Source organism: Leuciscus leuciscus (genome assembly GCF_965113295.1).
Source record: "Leuciscus leuciscus genome assembly, chromosome: 10".
In the NCBI taxonomy this organism is placed as follows: domain Eukaryota; kingdom Metazoa; phylum Chordata; class Actinopteri; order Cypriniformes; family Leuciscidae; genus Leuciscus; species Leuciscus leuciscus.
The window spans coordinates 29206698-29234320 of record NC_138734.1 but is presented as its reverse complement, the minus strand read 5'-3'; the positions used below and the strand labels follow the sequence as shown (position 1 = coordinate 29234320).

The 27623-nt window shown below is 39.4% G+C and overlaps 1 protein-coding gene across 1 annotated transcript in view; it reads right to left on the bottom strand.

Annotated features, from left to right (window-relative positions):
* Nucleotides 1–27623, bottom strand: part of sema3d (sema domain, immunoglobulin domain (Ig), short basic domain, secreted, (semaphorin) 3D) — a 46087-nt gene that overhangs the window by 8331 nt on the left and 10133 nt on the right. Inside the window, exons 2-15 of the mRNA XM_082181801.1 lie at nt 24601–24812; nt 17111–17271; nt 12988–13050; nt 12156–12275; nt 11901–11994; nt 10832–10960; nt 9544–9686; nt 7176–7290; nt 6996–7065; nt 6603–6747; nt 6085–6307; nt 5666–5754; nt 5516–5557; nt 4493–4650 (exon numbers count right to left, since the gene is read on the bottom strand). Of these exons, the coding sequence (XP_082037927.1) occupies nt 4493–4650; nt 5516–5557; nt 5666–5754; nt 6085–6307; nt 6603–6747; nt 6996–7065; nt 7176–7290; nt 9544–9686; nt 10832–10960; nt 11901–11994; nt 12156–12275; nt 12988–13050; nt 17111–17271; nt 24601–24781 (1733 nt within the window). The 5' untranslated portion in view covers nt 24782–24812. The remainder of the gene's footprint in view (nt 1–4492; nt 4651–5515; nt 5558–5665; nt 5755–6084; nt 6308–6602; nt 6748–6995; nt 7066–7175; nt 7291–9543; nt 9687–10831; nt 10961–11900; nt 11995–12155; nt 12276–12987; nt 13051–17110; nt 17272–24600; nt 24813–27623) is intronic.

Here is a 27623-nt window from a genome sequence, read left to right as displayed (position 1 = left end):
TTCCTCACGAGAAGGAGGCCAGGTTCTACATCTGGTACTTTACAGTACCCAAAAAGGATGGGTGGTTGCATCCTATCATAGATCTCAGGGTACTAAATCGTTCTCTGAGGAGATTCAGGTTAAAGATGCTAGATATCCCTATCATTGTTAGTATCATCCCAGTCAAATCATATCCAAGGACTGGTTTGTCAAAATCTCTCTCAAGGACGCGTACTTCCACATATCCATCCTTCCTCAACACAGGAAGTTCCTGCGGTTCTCTTTTGGGGGAAAAGCAAACCAATACTGGGTTCTTCCGTTCGGCCTAGCGTTATCCCCTCGCACCTTCACAAAGTGTATGGATGCTGCTCTAGCTCCACTGAGGCTTCAGGGCATTCGAATACTCAATTATATCGATTAAGGCTCATGGAGGGCCACTTTACCAGAGGTCTGTAGAGAGGGCATCATCTTTCGTGGCACATTGCCTGGAGATGGTGGCTGAGTTTCTGGCCCTGAGACACTTCCTCCCAGACCTCAGGGGCCATCATGATCTAGTTTGAACGAACAATACATCGGTGGTCTCCTATATAAATTGGCAGGGAGGCCTGAGGTCGCGCCCTCTGTGCTGACTGGCACATCTGGTTCTTCTGTGGTCCCATGGCAAGTTGCTCTCAATCAGAGTAATGTACATTCCCTGGACGGAAATTTGGGAGCAGACATCCTGTCGAGACAGGGGCTGAAGCCCGGTGAATAGAGGCTCCACCCCGACACGGTGGAGCTAATTTGGAGGAAGCTCGGCCAAGCGGAAGCAGATTTGTTCGCCTCTCACGAGAACTCGCATTGTCCACTTTGGTTTTCCCTCACACATCCAGCTCCTCTGTGACTGTACGCATTTCCCCCAATCGCTCTGCTCCCTGGAGTTCTAGAGAGGGTACGTCGGGATGGGGTCAGTTTACTTTTGGTAGCCTTGTACTAGACAGCCCGATTCTGGTTCTCAGACATCATATTGCTCCTAGCAGCCCCCGCATGGAAGATTGCCATCAGTAGGGACTTTCTCTCGCAGGTCGAGGGCCTATTACACCACCCTCGGCCGGAGCTGTGAAAGCTATGGGTCTGGCCCCTGAGTGGGACCAACTCCTAAGTACTGGTCTCTCAACCGAGGTTGTTGAGACCATCTTAAAACTCTGAGCTCCCTCCACGAGGAAATGTTATGCTTTAAAGTGGAATGTATTTACTTTATGGTGCAGAGAACGCCAGCTGGACCCAGTTAACTGCCCAGTGGCTTCAGTGCTGGAGTTCCTCCAAAGTCGTTTCTCTGATGGTCTTTCCCCGTCCACACTTAAGGTCTATGTGGTGGCCATAGCTGCCTTCCACATGTCTTTAAGTGGTGGCCCTCTGGGGAAACACCAACTAATCGTTCATTTTGTTCATGGTGCTCAGAGGATGAGGCCTGTCATCCAAGCCATAGTTCCTGTGTGGGACCTGGCAGTGGTTCTTGAACGGTTATCCCTGGCACCCTTCGAACCCATTGACTAGGTGTCGGAGAAGTTTGTCTCTTTCAAAGTGGCCTTACTGCTAGCCATTACGTCCCTCAAAAAAATGGGGGACCTATAGGCTTTATCTGTTTCTCCCTCTTGCCTCGAGTTCGCTCCCGGGGCGGTAAAGGCCATTCTCCACCCAAGGCCGGGTTACGTGTAGCCTGGAAATCCAGACCTAAATCTAAAAGATTAATGGTCTGGTGTCGATCAATGAAAATCGGCCAGCTCGAGGGGCGGCACCAAGCATGCATTTGAAAATCTCACAGCACGCAATTGGATAACACTACGACCAATCACAACAATAAACCCCATACGCTTAGCTACCAGCGGAGCTAACTGGTACATTAGACTTTTCCGGTCGGCAAAACAGCAAAAACACCCTTCTTGCAAAGGAACGATTCGAGCGCCGTCTTCTGTTCCTCTTTTGGGAAAAAGCCAAGTCTAACTCGTTCATTGTAGCGGCCAAAGCCGTTTCAAACAACTGATGTTCATCCATAGCCATCTTGCAATGTTTACTGATGACTTCGACGTCACAGCGCTGTCGTCATCTGTTTAGCTCGCCTCTGGCCCGCCTATATCAGATAACCCGATGTGATTGGTGCAGCTCAGATCGAGGGGCATATTTAATGAGCTCCATTGCTCGACACCAGAGTAACTCGCTGAGCAAATTCAACTTGTGCTCTCGCGAGAACTCTGGTTTACCAGGGTAGGTTACGTGCCCAATGTGCCATCTAATGTGGCACAGTCAGTTATCCTGCAGGCCTTTTATCCTCCACCACCTGTGTCGGCTGATCAGGAAGTCTACACCTACTATACCCTGTCCGGGCCTAGGAGGCCTACGTACGTAGGTCCTCAAGTTGGAGGAAGTCGGAACAGCTATTAGTGTGTTTTGGGTCACTTAAGAGGGGTTCACCTGCCTCTAAGTAGACGATTAGCAGCTGGGTTGTGGAGGCTATTTCTTCAGCATACGAGGCGCACAGTCTGCCCTCGCCTCTCCTAATAAGAGCCCACTCGACTAGAAGTGGCTTCCTCCAAAGCCCTGCTAACAGGGGTTTCCCTTCAAGGGGTCTGTGATGCTGCTGGCTGGGCCTCCTTGCACACCTTCATCAGATATTGTAGCTTGGATCTGCCCTCCACACCGGGTTCTCAAGTCCTCTCCCTCCAGAGCTATGCATAACAAGCTTCACACCAAGACAGGCACTAGTCAGTGTGGCGCTGTGGGTATTTCGTTCCCCAAAGTGTCGTCTACAACGCAGCACAAGTTCCCTTGAAAGGGAACGTCTCTGGTTACAGCTGTAACCCTTGTTCCCTGAGAAGGGAATGAGATGCCCTTTGCCAGACCTCCTGAGTGCCTGATAATGACTTGCTCTAACCTATTAGAAGCTAACACTGTTGTGTTCTGGCGTCCCTTTGTAGCTTCCGTATACACCGTCACATGTGACATCATGACGCAACACCAATCGAGATTGGACTAGTTCCACACGTGCTTCAGACACTATCACGCTGGAGGCATTCCCCAAAGTGCCGTCTTCGACGAAGCATTTCGTTCCCTTCTCCGGGAACAAGGGTTACAGTCATAACCCGAGTAGTTTTTATTTTGTAACAAGTTCAGAAAATAACCTTAGAATAATGACACTAACATTTAGCCTGACAACATCTCATCTGACAGCAGATACTGAATCAGGGCAATGCATTGTTCTCAGGCACTCTTCACTTAAAATGCTCCTAACAGAAGTGTCTACAGATTTCATGCGCATCTTTCAAATTAAAAGTCTCGCATCAGAAAAAATATAGAATTACGTTTGTTTCTTAGACTACACACTCCGTGACAGACCTTTGGGTCAACGACACACCAGTTGAGAAACTCTATTTTAAATAATATAACCAAGGCAACATCTGTGGTATTACTTTATCTGAAAAAGGTTAACAGTGACAGACAACAGAGAGCTTACATACTAGACCTGAAAAAGTCATGTAAATGTATAAATCTTATACATTTTTATTGTTATGCCAAGCTAAACATATTTTATAAAGTATAAATTGTGAGTGAAAAAAATAAATAAATTTAAATCCTTTTCTAGTAAATCATGAATTTAAAGCATCATGGTACCTTTAAAAATTGTTGTGGATATCATGTAATCAAAAAGGTTGAGAACCACTGGATTAATTGATCATAAATTGAGATCAGTTACCTCAATACCCATGCAAGCATAACTGGCTAATCTAAAGTTTAATCTTCAGAGCAAGAAAATAGACATTAAGACTAGTGTCATGTATTTTATTTAATTTCAAACACAAAATCAGAACTGCCACCATTTTTATGAAAACACCCTCTCCGGCTCTCTCCGTAACAAACTTCGATGACAGATATGAATCTTAATGAAGCCACAAAGTGTTTTTTCAAACAGAGACATCTGACAGCCAAACAATCTCCAAAACAGACAAAAATTCCTCTCTCTGTATCTCTCTCTCTCTCTCTCTCTCTCTCTGCAGGACTGACCTGGCCTCCTTGCGGCAGTGGCGGACCGGAGAGCAGGGGAGAGAAAGGGCAAGAAAACTTCTCTGGCAGCTCACATACATCATCTCAACAACAAAGCAACTTTAATCAATTTGCCTGTCCAGTCCAGTCCCACTACACCCTATGGCACAGGAAAAATCAAATATTTATCATTTTCTTCTCTGTGCTGAACTCCAGGAAACAACTCACCCAGGAGAAGTAGGTCAGAAAGAGGGCACCACAAAGCCCTCTCTCTCTTTTAACTTTCTGCTATCCCAAACACCAGAGCACCAAACTGCACACGGTGCACATCTCAGGGATATCATAGGATACATGTGGCGCTGCATTTTTGTGTGTGCCGATAAGAAGACCGTTAAACAGAAATGCTGACTTCGTGAATCAATATCAAGGCTTTGCATCGACTCTTCTTTGGGACAATGACTTTATCGGCTCATGTGCATGTGTGTTTGTGTGTTACCTCTTAGAGGCTGGAATGTATCTGGAGCACTGGATGCCGTCCCAAGCGCAGTAGGGGTCTCTAGCCAGGCAGCATTCTGCACAGCCCTGCCCATAAATATGGCACCTGTGCAGGGACACCTGCACTAACCCGTCGCTTCCTCCAACAAACAGCTGCTGCTGTACACACACACACACACACACACACACACAAAGTAATAAACCAGGTGCAATGACAAAAAAAGTGCTTACTGGAGCAATCTCTCTAATAGAGTTATCAGTAAATGTCATTCGTTTGCATTTCGTGTCTATTTTGGTCCAACAAACTCTAAAAAAGAGGTACGTGTACATGTGACGAAACTAACCCTAAACACAACAACAAGCACAATAAAAGTTGGTGCTCTTGCTTTTCTTGCAGAAGTCTGAAAATAAACAGGCATTCAGAGTAGACCTTCCCATTTAACACCCTTGTAAATGCAAATGCTGTTCAGGATCTTTTTTTTAAACCATTTAATATTATCGGTACTCTATTATCCTCTGCTATTAAAATAAAAAAGGCCATAAAAAATAAACAGTTACAAAAACAATTGGCCAAGTGTCCCACTGATGTAGCCATACGGTTCTATCTTTATGCAGAGAAAGGATAAAAGCTTTTGGGTGAACTCTTAACCTAACCATGAGCTCCAAAGTATAATAAGATATAATTAGACAAATGGGAGTATAAAGGAAAAATGAAAGGAATAGCACAAGAACAGAAGAAACAGACTTATCCACAAGACTTTGATAAACCAGAATAAAACAATTGAGGTCCTAACAAATCTATTTTGAGACAGAGGCTTGAGAACTTTGACTTGCAGTAGCTAAAATATGAGAAATAGTCCTGTGGAACCTCTGAGATTAAAACAGCTTACTAATGAATCCTGACAGTCATTTCTTGATGAAAAAGTTGATTTATTTAATTTATGAATTATTTATTTTCTTCATTTCTTCATTCCCAAGCTAAAGGTTTAGTTTACTAGAACCAAGTTTAAACTTCTGTTCATACCTGCTTTGAGGAGATTTCCATGTTGAGGATGGGTGAGGGACTCTGAGAGAAAAAAATAAAGACATTACCAGGTGAACTTGTTTTGTTTATTAATTTGTCGTTTTTCATTCATCCATAAATGCTTCATATTTGAATGGTTGTGACTTTTACCTTGAACACCTGAAGCTCCTCTAAGATGATCTGCTCTGTGGACCAGTTTTCTTGAGTGATGCTGACAACCTTCAAAACTGATCCCATATCTGTACAGACAAACATGAAAACATTTGCCTCTTAAATAGATAAGCTCTACTGCCATCTGCTGGTTGATCGAAATAAAAGCTACTTTTATTTATTTATTTATTTTTAACTTTTGAAGCTTATGCGGGGCCAAGTGTTTAGTGTGTTTCCAACCCTTTCTGCATATTTAAACATTATAGGTATTTAGAACAGGCCTATGTTTGGCAAAATGCTATCTTTGTAGGCAGTTCATGAGGTCATTAAAACCTTTTAAATACCAAAATAAAATAAAAAAATATTTATTTCCCCCCCCCACAAAATACACCATCATATGTGGCTGTTACATATCATACCTGTGCCCAAGAACATAACAGCATACTGTCCGTCCTCAGCTGCCACACGGTCCACTACAATCCGAGTGAGCCGGAACTCTGTATTGATACGAGTGAAAATTGGTCGGCCCGTCATTGGGTGCACGGAGCGGTACATGAGCGGGTGCAATCGTATAAAACTGATGACTTCATCTGGAAAGTCTTTAGTCGTTTTTATATGAGGATCATATGTCCGACTGGGGCACTACGAAAGAAAATAAGATTTATAGTTAAACGTTTAGAATATATAACAGCATGAATTTCTGGAAGTTATTATAAATATGCACTCATATGAAGTGATGAAACTGCCTTTGGTATTATCATGAATGTTGTGTTTGTGTAACAGTGTTTTGAAATATGTAAGGTAAAAGGTTTATATTGTGTTATGTCTCCCTCTAGCGGTAATGTATAAAACTCCTGTGTCAAAAGTGTCAATGACTGAAAGGGGGTTTAAAAAAAAGAAAAAAAAGAGAGATTAAAATTGAAAGAGTGTTACTAACAGTTCCCGGTCGTGGGTAGGGTATTCTGCCTTCATATTCCACCCAGCGATGGTCTGGTCCCTCTTTATGAGCATACGGCCCATTAAACACCGCACGGATGTCTTCCATGTTATAGACACACACCGCCGATCCTTTAAAGATAGAACTGACCCCAAAAAACAAGTTACAAAAACTAAAGAAGATGAATGCCACAGTAAAAAAGAATTACACATTTTAAATGGGCAACTTTATACAAATCACCATACTTTTAATTGCCTTGTTAATCTATAAAATATATTTGAACTCATTTTATAGCACATCAACAAGTTTAAAAATGGATTTCAAGCTACAGTACCCAGACCAAAAGCAATTAAATATTAATACGCTCACTGTACAGTAGGAGCTGGTTCTCACCTGGTGGTAGTGAACACTCCGTACACTATTGGATTTCTCTCATCTCTGCTAGGGAGGAGAAAGATGTCCTCTGTAACACACACACAAATAACACAATGAACATCGTTTTAAATGCCATGTATGATAAAACTGAAATATGTGTTTGTGAGAGGGAGTAGGAACAGAAAACACATCACTCACGGAGCTCATCAAAGTGTGTGTCCACTCCATCTGGTCCAGGAATGGAGCACACAAGTCTTGCTTTGAGGAATGTTGTCCACTTGTTGGTAAGACTTCTCAAACCTCCAACATCATTCTGCAAGCAAACACATGCATATAGGGTCTTTAAATGTTGTTGTTATGAAAGCACATTTATAATTTACATCTGTAGTTTAGTTACAGTATAGGCTTTACAATAAAAATGTAAAACCAGCATTTGCTTCTGATTAGAGCAGTTATTTAATTAAGCATGAGACTACAGAACACCACAAACCCCTCAGGTACACACAGACTTAAGAGGCACACAAACACACACACAAAAGAGACAGACAAAGAAAGAGAGTTCATGAGATCGAGAAGAGCGAGTGAGGCGAGTTTATAATGGGAATATAACGACCCTCTCCATGAACACGCCAAGAGCAGGTTTACGTCTTTAGATGCACAATAGAGCACTGAGAGGTCTTAGACCGAGAAGACATGCTGAGAACACTTAAATGAATCTCCTCATTATAGCCAGAAGGGTTTAATCAAAGGACTCCAATGATTTCACCTACACCCACTTGAAGCAACAAACATATTCCTCCTCTGCCATTATCCCTGTTGAATAACACACACACTTGAGAAAAAGGGGGGCAAACACCTAAAAGAGGTTTAGGAGTGGCGTTTTCCAAATTCTTTAATCTTCAAAGATGCCCTCTCTAGTGTTAGGCCAGTTATCCAGTGAGGAATCTGGCCTCGGATAGCTTTACAGCTCACTTCTAAAGCTATAAAAACCCGCCCGCTTCGAAACAAGAATTTTGCAATAGAGCTTGGAATTTTTATAGCATACAGCCCGGGAGGATGAGTCTACAGCATTAAGGAAACTGCTTTAAATCATTGACTTTTTATACTTGCAGGTTGACAGCTGACTTGCACGGACAATTGCATAAAATCACTACACAGTTCTCTATAATATTTGGATTTTTTTTTGGTCAATTGAAGCACTGTGCAATAAAACAGTTTTCAACATATACACAGACAACGAAGTTTTGGAGAATTTTCATCAAGGCTGCATTTATTTGACTAAAATAACCTAAAAACATATAATAAAATATTATTACAATTTAATTTTCTATTTTAATTACATTTAAATATGTATATATATTTAAATGTATCTTGTTGCTCATTGTTTGTGTGTGTGTGTGTGTATATATATATATATATATATATATATATATATATATACACACACACACACACACACACACACACACACAGTATATATTTATTAAATATCTGGGTATATATATATATAAAGTATTTCATTGTTTTTGGTCTAGGTACTCTAGCATGACATCCATTCTGAAACTTGAACTTTCAGCAGATTAAAAAATAAAAAAACGTACTTATCCCAAGCTTTTGAACAATAGCGTCCATGTATCAGTTCTGGTTTCATGCCTATTGTATCACTCTCTGTGGTCTCTATCTTCTCTCATATAATTAAATAATTTTAACTCAAAATAAAAAATCTGTAAACAGTATAATGTAACAGTCAGATGGCTATTCTATTTTCAGTCTACTTCACAGTAATATTTTTTGATAATGATCAACTGACTGTGCTTTATCATCTTCATAAATTAAATAAAAAACAGAATAAGAGAAATTATAGCTGTTTTTACCATGTTTTTGTTTAAAACACGTTTATCTAACATTGTCCTTGCATGGGTACATGAGAGTAATTAAGCTCAAAACAATGAAATTAAATTAAACTTTGTTCAGGATTTGTCACCCAGAATCACAAACTGCAAAATGACTTCCATATTCTGTATTATTGGATGACGACCTTGTGGAAGAGACCCTTGTGAAGGGATTCAATTGCTCACTTTCTTTGGAAATGACCTTAGCAATAGAGTTAACTTCCCACAGTGCCCTTTCAAGGGAGTAAAAATGACGAATTTGTGGTCAGTGTGATGAGCTATTGTTCCCCATCGTTTATTTCAGTTGGCATCAAATCTAACTTTGACTTCTTTGTGGATGTATTAGTGTAATGCCCCCAGCCTTCGTAGTAAACTGGTGTTAAGGAATGGGTGGAACACAATGGAGTCACTTAGCACACTTATTTCCCTACACAAGAGACTTCCACTGTCATCATGAACAACGACTTGGGCAGCAATTACATGACCAGACCTCTGCTATGATTTACCCCGCCTGACAACAGTGGTTTGGTCCGCTTTCAGCAGATCACATCAAGGGGAACGTGCCAGGAAGCCTCCCCTCCCAGGGGAAGCACATTTAATCTTATGTGCTGTGGAAGGATCAGAGAGATGAGGTGAGTTTGTCTCTGATCAGGCAGCGTGAGGACAGAACTTACCCGGCAGATCCGGGCGACGCGAGACAGCACGCTCTTGTCTGCAGTGCTCCCATCACGGGATGCCTCACGGAAAAAGAAGTAAATCTTGTCATCGTCAGGGTTGTAGGTGTCCGCGATGGGATGGGCGGAAATAAACTTGCCCTCTGTGGACAAGAAAGAGAAAAGCTGGTCAGCTTTAATTGATATATGTGATACTAATCCAACAATCCCTTAATAAGAGTTCGAAGAAAGTGTGGAAGCCTATTAAAACAGCAAAGACCCTGTTTGTTATCCACTGTTTGTGTGTGAGAGAGAGAATAAAGACAAAACTGTATCCTACTGTTTAGCGTAAATGCTAGGCATTTCCTTTTGGACTCACAGCAGACCGTTAATGAGTGTTTAGGGTTGGAAAATAGACTGTGTGGGTTTAAACTCCATTAAATTGCATCAGCCACTAGAAGAGCACTAACATTCAGAAGGAAAATCAAAGGTGGAAGAAAGACAGTCATTAACTCGATGACTAGACAAAGACTGTATTATATTGGACTCTCTGCAAATGACTAAGACCCAGAGAGGAGAGAAGTGGAAAATGCCAGCAGCTGGTAACTCAGAGTAATTTAGAGAATGTCTAAAGGATTGGAGCGTTATGACTCTCCAAGCAGTCCAAGCAGTAAGATATACTGGGCTTGTGTGTTTGGCCAAAATTATGTATTTTTTTATAAACACCAATCAAAGGTTTAGGGAAAGAAAGGCTTTTTTCTTTTTCTACAGAAATTAATGCTTTTATTTAGCAAGGACACATTAAACTGATCAAAAGTGACTGTAAAGAAATGTATAATATTAAAAAAGATTTCTTTTTCAAATAAATTCTGGTCTTTTGAGCTTTCTTTTAATAAAAAAATCCTGAGAAAATTATCCACAAAATTATTAGAGAGCAACTGTTTTCATTGATAATAATACAAATACATTACTTGAGCAGCAAATCAGCATATTAGATTGATTTCTGAAGGATCATGTGACACTGAAGACTGCATTAATGAATGCTGAACATCCAGCTTCCCCATCACAGGAATAAATTACATATCCACATATATCCAAGTAGAAAACCGTTATTTTAAACTGTTATACATTTTCACAAATAATCAGATCAAATAAAAACAGCCTTGGTGAGACTTCTTCTGAAAGCCCACATTTACAGATCAACGTCTATTCAGTATTCGGCATCATAAAAAAGTACACCTAAAAATTCTGTAAGATGTGCCTGTATGTTATTCACTGAGTGTAAACTGGACTGGTGGGGAAAGCTGACCGTTGATCCAGTAGTCCTCAGAGATGTCTGTGCGAATGTACTGCTGGTCTGGGGGCGGGCCAAGAGAGCGGCTAAACGTGCTGTCCTTGCCCAGGAAATCAGACGCTGTGCCAGCGTAGAGATACTGATCTGAAAACAAAGAAAGGGAGCATCTCAGCATAAACATTGAGCTGCGGTCAGTCAGGCTGCAGGCACTGTTTGAACAGCTGACCATCAGCCATCACCATCATGTTCTCTTTTCCTCACACACGTGATATGCAAGCCCTGTGATCTGAAGTTCTAAAGTTACCATCTTTCCATGACAACCAAGAAGGCTTTATGGATTATGTTTTTAAAATAACTCAGTGATTTCTATCATCATCATTATCATTTGGTGTTTGGCCCTCCACCCTACTTCTTTCTATGCATGTGGTTTGAAGAGCAGAATGTGCTCTGTGTTGTCCCAGAGTTTTTCCCGGTTGATTATGCCTGTCAGTGTAAATAAACAAACACACTCAACCACACTGTTGAAAGACTTCACCCAAAAGTGAAAATTCTCATTTGCATTACTTACTTTAGATTTGATTGCTACAGTAGAGATACATTTTTTATTCTTAAATGTTCTATTTCTGGATGACTATTATGATTTTTTGGGGCCTTTTTGGAGCATGTCACAATTTGGTTTTATACTCATAATTTTCACTTTTGAGTAAACTATTCATTTAAAACTTTCCTAATTCAGGCCTTCTCAGGAAGGAAGGTTCTGAAATGACTAATGGCTGTAATTAATCAAACTTTGCTCAGCTGTAAAAATGTTAGGCTTCAATACAACCCACAAAAATTGGAACACAAGAAAAAAATGTACATTTTTGGAAAGTTTACGGCTGGTACTCTTGACAAGGTGTGACATTTCTCCACAGTACTCCACTGGAAACATAAGGGTCGGTTTAACTTGAAAAAAAAAAAATGTCTGACCGACAGAACAGACATACCAGATTTTTCTTGGGTGAAAGCCGATTACGTGTAAAGAGTAAAATGCTCTTTACATCAGGTTTTTTTTTAAGAGCAGGAAGATCTGATTCAGTCTCACCTGTGAGTACTGAAGCAAAAGGCTGGTGTGGATCAAAAGGACATTTCATTCTGCCAGATTCCACAGTATTGCTGTGGAGGTGCAGCCAGCTGTCCTGTGATCATAGTACACAAAACACTCATTAGCATTAGTTACCATACAGGAGAAATTACTTAAAACTTTAAAACTCTTTCAAGAATACTAGTCAATCAAATAGAAAATCTGAACAAACTCAATATACTCTGTGTTGAAGCAGTCAGTAATTTAATTTCTTGCCTCTTTGTGACCTTTGACCTCTAAGAAAGCACAGGTGGGGTGGAAGGCTCCAGTGCCACAGGCATAGACATGGGTTCGGTTATAGCTGTGCAAAACTCTTACGAAATTAGCACATTCGGTCTGAGGTAGAAAGAGAAATAAAGAAATTATGAGCACGTGCAGTGTCCTCAAAAAGTATTTGGATATTTAAATCACACATAAACATTTATTAATGTCATTGCAATAAATAGCAACATATCTACTTAAGTGTTCTTTATTAAGAAAGATATCACAAGCATAATTTTTCAAGTAAAACTTTTCACAAAATGTTTGGTTTCAAATGATAAAACAAACTATATCAATCAATATTAATGTCTAAAATTATCTATGCCACCTGTTTCTGATACAAATAACAATAACATTCATACGCTGTAAGTGTAAATATCTAAGTGTAAGTAAGCAAGTATCTAAATACTAATATATATATACATTTTTTGGTTAATACTAAGTTCAAATGAACAGCATTTATATATATATATATATATATATATATATATATATATATATATATATATATATATATATATATATATATATATATATATATATATATATATATATAAATCTTTTGTAACATTGTGAAAGTTTAAATGTCACATTGGATCAGTTTAATGTATCCTTGCTTAATAAAAGTATTATTTTCTTCCTTTAAAAGAATCATTCAAAAACTTTAGTGGAAAACCTGATGCAAAACAGTTTACTGCTCTCTTTTACAAGACAGGTTTGAGTTAGAGAAGACAGTCTGTGTATTGAAATGTTCATTTAGCAGACATATATTTTGACTGATACTTACATGAGGGTTTTTGCCAGCAAGTACACACATATCCACCCTGTCTCTTGGAGCTGGCCAACTCAGCTGCAAGTGAGAAACACACACATATTGGGTCCAGGACTTTCCATTGACATAATGATTTTTATACTGTACAAATTGTATATTCTACCCCCTAAACCTAAACCCCTAAACACAAACCTCACAGAAAACTTTCTGCATTTTTACAAAATTATTATGATTTAAAAGCTATTTTCTTCATGGGGACAAAAAAAATGTCCCCACAAGCTCTAAAACGTATGGTAATATCCTTGTGGGGACCCCATTACATAGGGTTTACCAAGACCACACACACTCACACACACACACACACAGTAAATTCAACCAAAAGTAACAGCAAATACCTTACAACTTAAATAGTCAGAGTAAGTGTTTACAATTGTCTCTCATGGCATTGTTACAGAAAAGTATATCAACCGTGAAGTGTAAACCATACAAAAATTCTGTTTCAGAATGAGATCATGTCGTGACTCAAGGTAAGATTTTAAACAGAGTGTAATCCGTTGTGTATTTAACAGACGAAAAGCTGCACACATGAAATACTGTACAAACATGGGTCCTGGGTTAAGCTTACGAGAGGGAGGATCACGTTCAGATAAAGAGTGATGAAGGGGCTGCTGGCCTTGTCTCTGCACACATGTATTATAAAAGCTTAAACGCTTAGCATACACAGGGCTGACCTTTGACCTTGACCTCCAAGAGCCGTCTCTACATGTAATTTGCAATCCATGATTACACATGCTCGTGAGACGACTTTACACGACGGCGCTTTGAAGATTGTCGTGCCTACCACAAACTGACAAAGGGGATCAATATGTACCCGCCACCATACAACTGAAGAAAAAAACCTACGCATGAACATACACGCATGAGTCATAAACGCACACACATGCATGTCTAATGTAAACATGCATGTTTATATATGAAAGTAAAGCATTAGGTGCCTATATGGCCAAAGAAGTTATATGTTTTCTATATATTGCCCAAAACATACATTTCAAATATTTGCTAAATATATAGGCCTAACAAAAAGTACATTCCCAGTTTTAAAAAAACAAAAAATTGGGTAATGCAAAATGTATTTTATAAAATATATGCTGGACAATTTAAATATATTTAGATTGAAATACATGGGCAAAAAAATATATGAGGAAATAAGTAACTAAAACTTTAAAATGTTTTTCGTAAATATATTTCAAAATTTCTATTAGCAATACATTGTTGGTATACTTTGAAATACACTAAAAATATATATCAGAAAATCAAATTTTTGCTGTATGGGTGTCTTTACATGTATGGGAGAAAGAGAAAAAAAACATTTTTTGTGTGCGTGTGTGAGGGTGAAGGTGATGTGGTCTTGTCATGGGACCACTGTGGAGACAGTGATTGACAGGTGTGATAGTGGTAGGGTCAGCTCAGTAGCTCTGTAGGGTGATGCTATGGGAATATCTAGAAGTGACAGTGAAATAACTGTGAGAACTTGTTGGAGTGAACGTATAAAGAAAGTCTAAAGGACCTCCTACCATAAATGAATTCATAAGCTAAACATATCCCAGAGACTCTCATACCATGCTATCAAGCATTTTGTGAGATTAGAAAGGTATAAACAGTTTTGATTTGTACTTAGTTTAACCCAGATTATGTTGTCCAAGTACAGGAGCGTAACCAGTCGACAAGTCAAGAGTTTTAAAACAAAAAACAAAAAATGCATTTGTTCTCACAATAAAAACATGCACCTGTTTGGCAAAAAAAAAAAAAAATACTTCGACATAAAATGTATTAGTGATTCTGACTTACATATGCACATCCTAGCAACCGCATAGTACTGTCTAGTTTCCAAACACTCACTCACACTAAACATGCACTTGATAAAGTTATGTTAAACCAAAGAAAAGAGAACAAGACAAGAAACAAGAAACCTGTTTAATAAAAAAAATAAAAAAATAAAAAAATAATTAATGCTGCAAGCAGCGATGAACCAAAGAAAAGCTTTGACTTGCACCGGTGCCACCATCACCCGGTGGCCTTAAGAAAACAGTGAACGGTGGGTAATATGCATTTAAATGGCTAAATATAGGATTATTAATGGCAAAGTCATTACATTTGACACAGTTCCTGCTACCAGCTGGTGGCGCTATGACTATAACTGAATATTGCCATGTAGGCTAGATGTCTTCAGGCAAGGACTCTTATCATAAGTGAAGTTTGAGGCAGATTGGACATTGTATGCTTGAGTTAAAACAACTTCCTGTTTCATGGCATTAATAGCATGCTTTAACACTTGTGTTGCTAACATGTTTTAACATGTTTCTAGTATGTTGCTAGTATGTGATGTAGGTGATGCTATGACTATAACTGAATATTGGTATGATGTCTTCAGGCCAGGGGCCTGATGTTTATACGTTGCGTACGCACAAAATGGGCATTTCTGTAGATGTGATGCCATTTTGGATTACAAAAGAATAGGATGCAGGAGAAGAAAGTTCAACACTCTTACTTCAGCAACAAAAACTAAAAAATGTGATGTTTATGTAAAGTAATTTTTTTCTTATTCGTATGGTTGAACTAGATCATTGAAGGTTAGCAGCAAAGACAATTTAACATATTATTGTGTGATATTCTGAGTTTGCATTTCACTGTTTTTATTCATTTTAAGGATTACTGTGTCAGGGTTTGGGTTGGTGAAAATTAGCAAGGACTCGAGTGCAGAACATTGGGTTTTTATTAAGTATAAAATAAAACAAAAACTACGCCGTGGGGGAAAACAAGACAGGAACCAAGACTTTGACTAGACTTGGCATGAACACTAAACAAGAAGCGACAACAGACAAGGTTAGACGACAAACCAGCACAAGACTGAAAACACAAGGAGAATAAATAGGGTGAGCAAACAAAGCAGGTAACGATGGAGGCCAGGTGGGGCAAATTAATCAATAATCAGGTAACAAGATGGGAGACAATCAACAGGAGAGCACATGGCACAAGGAAACACATGACAAGCCATGTCCTCACACCAAACATGACAAAAACACAAGTACATGGCCAGTAAAACAAATCACAAGCTATGTGCTCACACAAAACAAGATATGAACACGCAGCCAATGAGAACACTCATAAGCCACATGTTCACACAAAACATGACAACATGAAAGCACACAGCTAGTGAAAACACAAGCTGCGTGCTACACAGCACAAGACAAAACACTACATGAAAGCACGCGGCCGATGTAAACACGAACCGCATGCTACACAGAACACAACACACGCAGACAAAAGAGCGTACGGTCCGAGCGAACTCGAAACAGCACCTTCACACGACAAGACAGAGCGCACGAGAATGAGCGAAAGCTCATCCTGTGCGCTCACGACAGTATACAAACACACGGAGCATTAATGTCCGAATCCTGACACAGAACCGAAACCAAACTAGACTGACGTGCCGGGATCCAAACACCACGCCCGCACATGTAACAAGGCATACAGACAAGAGAGCGCTCGAAGCCACTCGCCCACACAAAGACATGACAAAACAGGAGTGTCAGAGCTCTGTCACAAAACCAAGAAATAAACTGAGACAGAAGTGACAGAACCCTGACATACTGAATCTATTTGTTGTTGTTTTTGCAAGTGACATGAGTAAATGCATTCTCACATCTATTAAAAACACAATGTAAGGCTGCTTTTCCAAATGAAAGAAATATGGGTTACACTTTATTTTAAGGTGTCATTGTTACAGTGTAATTATATATTTAAGTACTGAGTAATATTAAGCAATTACATGTACTTACTATAGGGTTAGGGTAGGATTAGGATTTGGTTGAGGGTTAGGTGCATGTAATTATACATAATTTACTGTTATTTCTATGGTAAGTACATGTAATATATGTAACAAGGACACTGTAAAATAAATTTTTACCGAAACATGTCAACCAGTCTGAGAGTGAGTGAATTCTCTTCTAAATGATTCTATGGAAAAAATGTGCTAAGTTCTGCCCCAGACCACACATAGTGTTAAGTCTTTACGTGCCTTTTCTGAAACCTGATTCTACATGTCTGCAGGTGTTAGCCCTGTAAGGTGTGTGTTTACCTTTTTGGGGTGTTTATTGATGTTGTCTGGGTCCAGTAGGTAAATGTGGTCTTTGGCTCCAAGCAGTAATCGGCTTCTCTCCTCATCCAAAAGTACTGTCTGAAACTGCTGTCCATGGCTGGAACCCACAAATGGCACCACACTTCGAGAATGGATCAGCTCTGGAGAAGTCAAATGAGGGTCATCAATACAAAAATACATATACATAAACACAAAGTATGTACTGTATGCACAAACAGATTCAGATCGATGACTGAAGCTTTTCTAATGCAAAATCTCCAAGAAAAAAATATCTAAATTATCTCACATGTGCCTCCTCTAGAGTTTTGGAAGGTATCTCAACAATGTCTCAAACTGTGCTCAAACATTTCTAACCAAATTCTTGTTTAAGACTACTGTAAATGATCTGAATCAGGCTATAAACATTAAATTAACATTCATTTCAACAACTGTCTCATTTGATTCTATTTTTATTTCTCCTATAAGCAATTTTAGTAGAAAGGATATTAAAGTAGAAATGTGTATCAGTATATTACAGACTTTTATGCATATAAGAGCATTTATGTGTGAATGAGCATGTGCATGAGTATATGTCAACAATTGTCTTGTTTCTATTGTTTATTTCTCCTAAGCCATTTTAAAAGAAAAGTTGAAAGATGAAACATAATGGAGAATTCTAGTAAGTCTGCGGAGGTCTACCTGGTCTGGTAAACCCTATGTTATGTGGTCAAAATGTCCCCACAAAGATGGAAATTTGGTCCCCATGAGGAAAGCAGCTTATAAATCATACCAAGTGATGTTTTTTGAAAATGTAAAAATGCAGAAAGTTTTCTGTGGGTTAGGGGATAGAATATACAGGTTGTACAGTATACAAATCATTGTCTATGGAAAGCCCTCATAAAACATGCACTCTAAAAACTGCTGGGTTGTGTTAACCCAATTTTGGGTCAAATATGGTCTCACCCAACGTTGGGTTAAAAAATGCAATTTAAAAATGGACAAATTGCATTTTGGACAAAATCAAAAATGGACAAAAATGCAATTTAAAAATGGACAAATTGCATTGGTTACATTAAAAATGTAAACCAACGGCTGGGTTTGTCCATTTTTAAATTTAATTTTTAACCCAACGTTGGGTGAGACCATATTTGACCCAAAATTGGGTTAACACAACCCAGCAGTTTTTAGAGTGTGAAAACCCAACATGTGTGAGTGTTTGTGTGTGTGTTTATGTAAGCATTGTGTGTAGCAATAGATCTAAAATGTTACCATCTCAAACCTATTGACCCCACCCCACCCCAATCTCTCATTTTTCTAATGTACTGATAGGCTCCATTATCTCTATTCAGTATGATCTACAGTAACGGTAACCTCGGGGCTATCTGTCATCTATGTGTTCAGATTCCATCCTGATAAAATGTTATCCTCTCTTTAACATCCGCCCATCTACAAAACCTCACTTCACCTGCCAAACATAAACCAAGAGCCTCTGAGCTGTCTATAAGGATTCAGCTGGATCTAATTGCTCCACCTATCAATTCTCACACGTCAGCACTGATGCAGATAAGCACAATGGTTCATTTGCAGTATATTTCATATTTCACCTCTTGTGCTCTCTGGGGGAGCAATTACACATACTGTTATTCTTGCAGAAGAATGCTGGTTAACAGTTTAGACAGCTGAGATGCAGTTGAGATTGGCGTTTGCGCATTCAATGAAGGTAAGCCAAAAGTTGTCACAATAACACAAATCAAGCTTAAAAGTTAAAAGCTATCAACACCAACATAAGAGAGTGACGTTGTTAAGCCTCGTTCATATTCTCTTCGGTGCGCACAAACCGAACTCTCTGGATACGTGATTCTTGAGATATTTTTTAAACACGTCATGATGTCTGACTAAAGCACACAGTCTTTGTAGACTTGGACAGAGTCCTAACATTTCTCCACCCTATGTTCTGCTCTCCATGCACTCAAACATAACCATCTGCCAGCAGCCTCAAAGCAAGAAAATCTGGCAGAGTGCATTTAAACATCATGGAAAGCAGTTCTGTAGATTCATTAATGTTTTCTGATCCTCTTTTTGTTCTGTTTTAAATTCTGAATTTCACATATACACACCATTTGACGTTCATTATTTACATTTCGCGATTTTCAGCTACCTCTCTGCCTCTGCTGTCAGCCATGGACGCAAATATTGTTTAAACATCCCTGTTTTGGTTGGGTCTTGGGGCGTCTCGAGCATTAAGAAGTTGAATAAATCTTAGGACTTAACTATTAATTCTCTGGGGTGTAGGGTCAAGAATGGGTCATTTCTGATCAATATTTACAAGACAAAAAAATCCGCTCCAAAATAAAACTCCATTCATGCTAATGCCTGACTAGCTGATGCTAATCTACTCTGCAAACAGTTTTAGGTCAGAGCCCTGCTGAAAGATCCCTGCTTAGCAATGAGGTATACAGAGATTTATCTGGAGCTATGGGGCTTTATCTGGATCCCTCAGGAGAATAAAGCCCTCACGTCCACTCATAGCAGTACTATATGAATTAGAGAGAGTATAAGGAGGACATGACCACAAAAGGAATGGGAGAAATCGCAACAGTCAATATGGCAGCTATAGTAATTTAACTCCTGCCTTTACAGTGATAAAACCTAAATATATATATATATATATATATATATATATATATATATATATATATATATATATATATATATAAAAAATCTTAAACCTATATGATTTATTCTACATGGAAGACCAAAGGAGACATAGCAGAATGTTTGAACTGCTTTCTCCCATAAAAGAGATGTGGAAGAAAAACTCACTTCAGGGGTTGTCAATGGGTTGTCAAGCTCCAAAAAGGACAACAATTTTAAAAGTAGTAAAAGTAGTCCAAACAACTCATAGGCGAAATGAAGTCATTATTCACCAAATATTTGTTTTACAGTTGTGGTCACCATTTACTTTCATTGTATGGACAAGAGAATATTAGACATAGGTGTAAATGAATATGTAGGAATGTATGAATGAATATATGCATACATACATTTATTTCAGTAGAAGATCCTTTGTTTGATTTGAACATTTGATATAGGCTATGTTGAAACATAAGCTTGGCAAACAGTTTTGGAAATGTCAGACTATTCCCGTTCAAGTACAAAGGGGCTATACCTCCATGACTAGAAAGACAATTGTCAAAATGGCCACAGAGTGAAATAACTTTAATAAGAACTTCCTATAAGTCACATTTTATAAGCTTGTAGTGTAATGCTACACTTCTGCAGTTTCCTGATCGTGGTGGCTTAATAATTATTCATATAAGAAACACAGACTCCCCGTAGAAACATAAAGAAGGTATTGTCCATTCAGTTCAATCTTTACATAATGCTGTATAGTTCAACCTTTACATTGCATACTATTTCAGCCATACAGGTACGTCATTTATCTTTAGGCAACAGCAAAGCATAAAGGTTGATGAGTGAAATACAAACCTAAAGTAATGCACAATTTGAGGGGTAGACAAATTAAGGTACCCCCAGCTATTCACCAGAAACTGGACCGCATGTTAAAGCTAATGTCACAGAGTAAGACTTCTTTTAAGATTTCTCAGACGGTAAAGGATTACACTCTTAGGTGTAATCAATATTCTGGCTGTGGTTTGGGAAGAGAGCCAAACTAGTGGAACCTAGTCTAACTCTGTGTACAGTACATTAGGAAGACGCATGACTATATTTATGACCTGCTTGTTTTACATCTGTTTAGAGAGCCACAGCCAACTGGGAGCCATATAGTTATAAATCCATTGAATACTATACTTTGAGTCCTTATATTGCTGTTTTCCTATTGCAAAATTAGGCTTTGTGTTTGCACAATGCTTCACATTCATGCATGTCTATAACTTCATGCATGAACACTTTATGTCAAACACAAGAAAATATACTACTCATAAAACAATCAATATCCCTCACTCAATAGCCCTGTGCAGAGGGAGTCTGTCTTTAATAGAAATATTTACACAACCTGAAGATAATATTTTGATGTGTTTCACTGGACATTGTCATCTAGGAGTGATGTTAAAGACAGAAAGGATATTGTTTAGTTGACTCCAGAGAACATTATGAGATGTATCTAATGTGGATCAGATGTTCCCCTTTTAGCCTTCCTTTCAGAGAAAAACACAGTCAACCGGCCCTGAGGTGTGAATGCAGTGCTGCATACTTCTGGATAATAACACACTGTTTTAAAGGAGTGCACTGATACAGAAATGGTGCCGATGCTTTTATGAGAGCATCTGCTCAGATGATAGATTGTGAAAGACTGTACTTCTGCATCCTCTCCAACAGGACCAAACATGGAGCGGAACAGCAAGTTTAAGATCAAACTGACCTGTTCACTGCAGCTCAATGGATTAGATAATCTTCTAAAGCCAATCTCGTATACTATATATAAATAGACAGCTTTAAAAGACGGATAACTTCTTAATCTGTATTTTTGTTTTGTTTTCCAGAAAAAGAATCCAGAATTAAGTTACAGTACCATTGCCACTGTTTTGTTGTTGTTGTTCCCACAAAATGTATCTTGTTTAAACCATATTCAGATATATTCCAAGGAAAATTATTTTTTGCAGTGTAAAATGAATGGTTATTTTTCACTTTTAAATGTAGCCTATGTATACATACAATAAAAAGTTTCTTTATTATTATTATTTTCATATCTAGCTAAATCAAAAGATCTCAAATCGGTCATAAAACCAACATACTGTACAGATTGTCATTGTGGAAACATCAAGAAAATCTTTTCAGAGGTCAGTCAATGCACAAAGCATAATTTCTAGCACAAGCCAGGCAGCTGTCTGTTCTTTACACTCAATCACATTACATTCTCACCAGCACAGCAACTAAAATATGGCAAACTGAAGCACAGCATGTAGGATTTTTATGCTAAAGAAACTGAAAATAAACAGAGGGCTCACCACAGTCATTCATATTTTTACTGGCGTGAGTTTCCTGATATGGATGAGGGTCTGTTACAGTAGCTCTGGCATGCTGTGGGTCAGTTTTAGGGAGCAATACATTTTATTTTCCTCAGTGGTATAAAACAAACGCCGTATTCAGTTAACTTCTCAAATCGAGGCAGGGATCGAATGCACAAGTGAGAAATGGAGAAAAGACTTTCATCACTGCTTGTTGGTTAGAAAGAACATTAATATCTAAGGGACACTTTATCAATATTCAGCACTATCAAAAACACGTTCTAGAACAACCTGGTATCTAATCAGTGGTGCTACTGATTTTGTAAAGCTCAGTGCAGATTTATCATGCGTCTATGACTGTGGACAAAGTATGCATGACTTAAAACAATCCATGTGTCAGTGCACTTTAAATGAGTACGAACATGTTGTTACTTTTAACAGATGTTTCTTTTACGCTTCATTCACTTTATAGCTTTATACGTTTATCTTGCCTTTATCTCCAATACAGGTTAAATATGTGTGTGTGTGTGTGTGTGTGTGTGTGTGTGTGTGTGTGTGTGTGTGTGTGTGTGTGTGTGTGTGTGTGTGTGTGTGTGTGTGTGGCACTGGCAGTGCTACGGTGTTGTCAAAGTAACTCCAGTGATAAGCTAAAATGCGCTGTGCCTGTGGGATCACTGTTGAGATCAGAGCGTTAACGCCTTATTGACTTATCAAACCTTTGAAGCCGCAGCTGCAGTCGAGCGATCAAACACAACCACAGGTAGAGGGAGGGAGTTCGCTCACAGCATGCAACAGTGGTTAGCAAATACCACAAGAGATGCAGCCAGTTACAGTGACGTACTGGGTATAATCACAGACCAGAGTCATGGCCTTATTTAACCTCTCATTATGAAAGGGCCATTTTGTCCTAGAATTTCTGATGAAGCAAGAGGTGGGCGATATGACCATAACGAAATGAGTAATTTTATTTCATGAAAACAATATATATCATATATTGTCATTTTTGCTTGAAATAAGGTTGATATACAAATTTTAGATGAATGTTACAATTCTTGAGACCAATTTTGATATCACAGCAAAAAATAATACTAACCTAACTAACATAAGTAAACAAGCTCTCAAGCTTACTGAAGACAAGTAAATAGTGATAAAAAGCAAAGAAACTTGTGGCAAGCAGGACGAGGCCAAGAGCCGTGAGAGAACTAATGAGTGGCCAGTGGCATGATTACTAATGAGCGAAGGCTGGTCCTCTCTCGTCCTTCACTGTCATCGCTCCTCCTTTTATGCTTCCGTAGGTCCTCCGTGAGATATACGAGGCCGGTGCGGCGCGCAGGTGCGTTCATTAGTAATCACGCCTCCGGCCTTGTGCCGTTCTCTCACGGCCCTCAGCCTCGTCCTGCTTGCCACAAAACTAATTACGAGCGATAGCTCAAAAATAGCATCTCTTAGACAGCGCGTGAGTACCAAATTGATTGTTCTCATTGACGTTTCACTTAAACGTTTAAACAGGCAAGGCTTAAAAATGCATGCAAATACAAACTTTCATGGCGGTGCAGCACCACATCACTTGAGCATAACCACACTAGAAATGATCATCCAAAATATTGACCGATCGACAAATTTCTCAGATTTTCCCTATTGAGTGGTGCTCACCTGTACAAAACTTGCTGCCACAATGCTAGGGTGTTGTAGGTTGTTGCCAGAGCATTGCAATCTATTTGCTATTGTGTTCTGTGTGGTTGCTGGGGCATTGCTAAGTAATTAAATAGATGAGATGATGCATACGTGTGTGGAAGTTCCTTATCTAGTTTAAGTACAAAATGTCTCTAGAAGTGAGCCAAATTGTTGCAAACAATTGGGGACATACCTATCTGCAAAAAAAAAAAAAAATCATAGCCTAAAGCAAAAGTATTATCATTCTAAAGATGCAAAGTTTTCTTTGAGGAATCATTTGAACTATATAGCCATTAAAAATAGCTTCATATAAAAAACAGTAGATGTCTAAGCATATATCTTCATTTAGATAGCTGTGTTTCTGTGTCTGTGTGTGTGTCTGTGTGTGTGTGTGTGTGTGTGTGTGTGTGTGTGTGTGTGTGTGTGTGTGTGTGTGTGTGTGTGTGTGTGTGTGTGTGTGTGTGTGTGTGTGTGTGTGTACGCACGTGCATGTGCGTGTGTGTGTGTGTTCCCAGTATATACAATATACAAAACTTGCATACTGCTACTGTGATATGCAGCACATCCCTCATGTACACTCAATCAGTCACATGTGCAGTCTAAATATTGACCTCATTCAAGTGAGCTGTAAACCTCTCATCACACTCCAAAATGTACTTCAAAATGTAACCTTTAAAAATGACTAACGCTCCAGGAGATGTTTAAAATAAATACATGGTAATTCAGCAAAACACTAAAGATTTAATAGATGATTCTAAAAAGAAATTGTCGACATAGAGCAAATTAAAAGCTTTTAGGAATAAAGAGAATGTTGAAGTCTAAAAGTCACATAAGGACACATTTTACCTTTGTAGCCGAGTTTAACTCTAGGCACACTCTCCTTCATGCAGTCCACCTTGGGCAGAGAGAAGAAGAGCATCATCAATGTAGACCACCAGACACTGGAGAACCGCCCCATCCCGACCTGGTGGAGATGCTGACGTCTGCTCCTCTGCTGCTTTTTGTTTTTCCCCCCAGCAGTCTTCATGATGGGAGAGGAGAGTTCTGCTGCTGTGGACCTGTGATGGAGAGGACAGTTAGATGGAGTCATCTAAGGGAGTGGCTGGGCATCTTTGTGTGAGGTGTGTGTGTGTGCGTGTGTGGTGTGTGTGTGTTTGAGGTCTTGTTAAATCCCGAACAAATGTTCAGCTGCTTTACTGTGGTCTCTTTCAGGCATGTCTATGCATTTTAGCAGCTCTGCATCAGCTGCTGCTCTATTCAAGTCCTTTCTTTTGTCCACCAACACACATACTTTCTCTCCCTCTTTCTAAATCTGTTTGTCTCTAAACAAAAGGTCAGCTTGATGAGAGCAGCCACTTTCAGCCTTCGTTCAAATGCCTTTCTTTTATTTTCTCACACCATCTCTCGTCTGCTCTGTCCCCGTCTCCCTTTCTTGCTTCTACAACAAACAGTATTGTAAAAGCTGAATGGCTGGGGTGACGATCATGTCTGAATCTCTGCTTCATTAGTCAACAGAGTGCCATGAAATTGTGGGAGAGAGAGAAAAAACTGTTGTAGTCCATCTTCATTAGGAAATTTCCCTCAGCAGGGAATCATTAAGAACAAGGATTCACACACTCCTGCGCTCAGCTATTTTTATCTATTTTTATTTATTTATTTTCTCTCGCGCCTTTGAGTTCATAAAAGCTCAGGTGAATAAGAAACACTCAACAAACACGATGAATAATGTCTTGTCCTGTCATTATCATGCGTTGCGTCTGAATGCGTTGTTGTTTTTGGAGCTCTATCGATTTGATTTATAATTCTTGATTTTTCTCTTTAAACCCGCTTACAACGAACATTTTCTACTCTTCCTCACTGAGAAGCACTACTGCTCAAACCTCATTGTTACAACGCGGACTGTTGAGCAGACGCGTCTCAAGCCTATTAGTGATCCAACGCTGCATACTCTTAAAGGTTACGTCCGTGGATCACGGCTGAACGCGTCTTCTCCACACTCACTTATAAACAAACACTTTTTTTTCGCCTATCGTGCGTCTACTCTACACCCCTACCACTAAAAAACCTCATAGTTACAACGCGGACTGTTGAGCAGACGCGTCTCAAGCCTATTAGTGATCCAACGCTGCATACTCTTAAAGGTTACGTCCGTGGATCACGGCTGAACGCGTCTTCTCCACACTCATTTACAAACAAACTTATAATATAAATTAGTATTAATATTGATAGCATCACTGGTAGCTTCGTTGCTAACTCACTGTCCATCTGTTAAAATGGCGAATATATCAGATGTAAGTAGTCTACCGCTTGGTGCAGGTGAGGACACATTTGAGCTTCACGCACTGCAGTCTGAGCTGGAAGCTGTTGAGAAACAGATCCACAACCTTTTATTGAGACAGGCCGAGCTGAGAGACCGGTGTTTGGCTCTTGAAACATCACGCGCCGACGCACACAAATCAGTGTTTAACGTTACTAACCCGCTGACTCCGACCGCGTCTACTCCGTGCGTTCCTCAGCATCGGTCGCAATCAGCCATGGTCTCGTTCACTCCGGCTCCAACACGCCACCACGAAGCCTGGGTGGTTCCGCAGCGGAAGACGCGAGTCAGGTTTAGACCAAGACTTTCTCCGACCCTCCCGGTTTTCGAGTTATCGACACAAAACCGCTTCTCCCCTCTACGCGAAACAGAACGCGATGCTGTGATCATCGGCGATTCCATCGTTCGGCACGTACACGCTACGTTAGGTAAAAGTAAGGTGCAAAGTCACTGCTTCCCTGGTGCTCGTGTTTCTGAAATCGCTGCTCGCGTTCCCGAGATCCTGAACGGTGACGAGCGCGTCGGAACTATGGTCCTGCACGCGGGAGTGAACGACATCAGGCTGCGCCAGACGGAGATTCTGAAGAAAGACTTCAGGAATCTAATCGATACGGTACGCAGCACATCGCCTGAAACAACGATCATTGTGTCAGGACCGCTTCCCACGTACCGACTAGGGCATGAAAAGTTCAGCAGATTATTTGCGCTAAATGAATGGTTAATGTCATGGTGCAATGAGCAGAAACTGCTCTTTGTAAATAATTGGAATCTGTTTTGGGAGCGTCCTAGGCTTTTCCGTGCTGATGGCTTACACCCAAGCAGATTCGGAGCGGATCTTCTGTCAGATAACATCTCCAAAATGTTAAATACCCTTTGACTAGTAACCAAAAGTCCAAATCATAGTCTCTGCTGCACCAATTCAACTGATATAAATACTAGTGTAGAACATTGCATAGAAACCGTGTCTATTCCTCGTTTAGTGAGATCAAATAATAAATCTAATGCAGGATCTAGGAAAAATCTAATTGTTATTAAAACAGAAAATGTTGCTATTAGTAAACAAAAACTATTTCTAAAGCTAGGTCTTCTAAACATTAGATCACTCACACCTAAGGCAGTTATTGTAAATGAAATAGTCACAGATAATAGCTTCGATGTACTTTGCCTTACTGAAACCTGGCTTAAACCAAATGATTATTTCGGTATTAATGAGTCTACTCCTCCTGGATACTGTTATAAGCATGAGCCCCGTCTGATTGGCCGTGGCGGAGGTGTTGCAACCATTTATAAAGATATTCTAAATGTTACTCAGAAAACGGGTTATAAGTTTATCTCATTTGAAGTACTTGTACTAAATGTTACGCTCTTAGATGTTAGAAAAACATCCCTATTATCTCTAGCCTTGGCTACCGTATATAGACCGCCAGGGCCTTACGCTGATTTCCTAAAAGAGTTTGCAGATTTTCTCTCAGACCTATTAGTCAATGTCGATAAAGCATTAATTGTTGGAGATTTTAACATACACGTAGATAATCCAAATGATGCGTTAGGA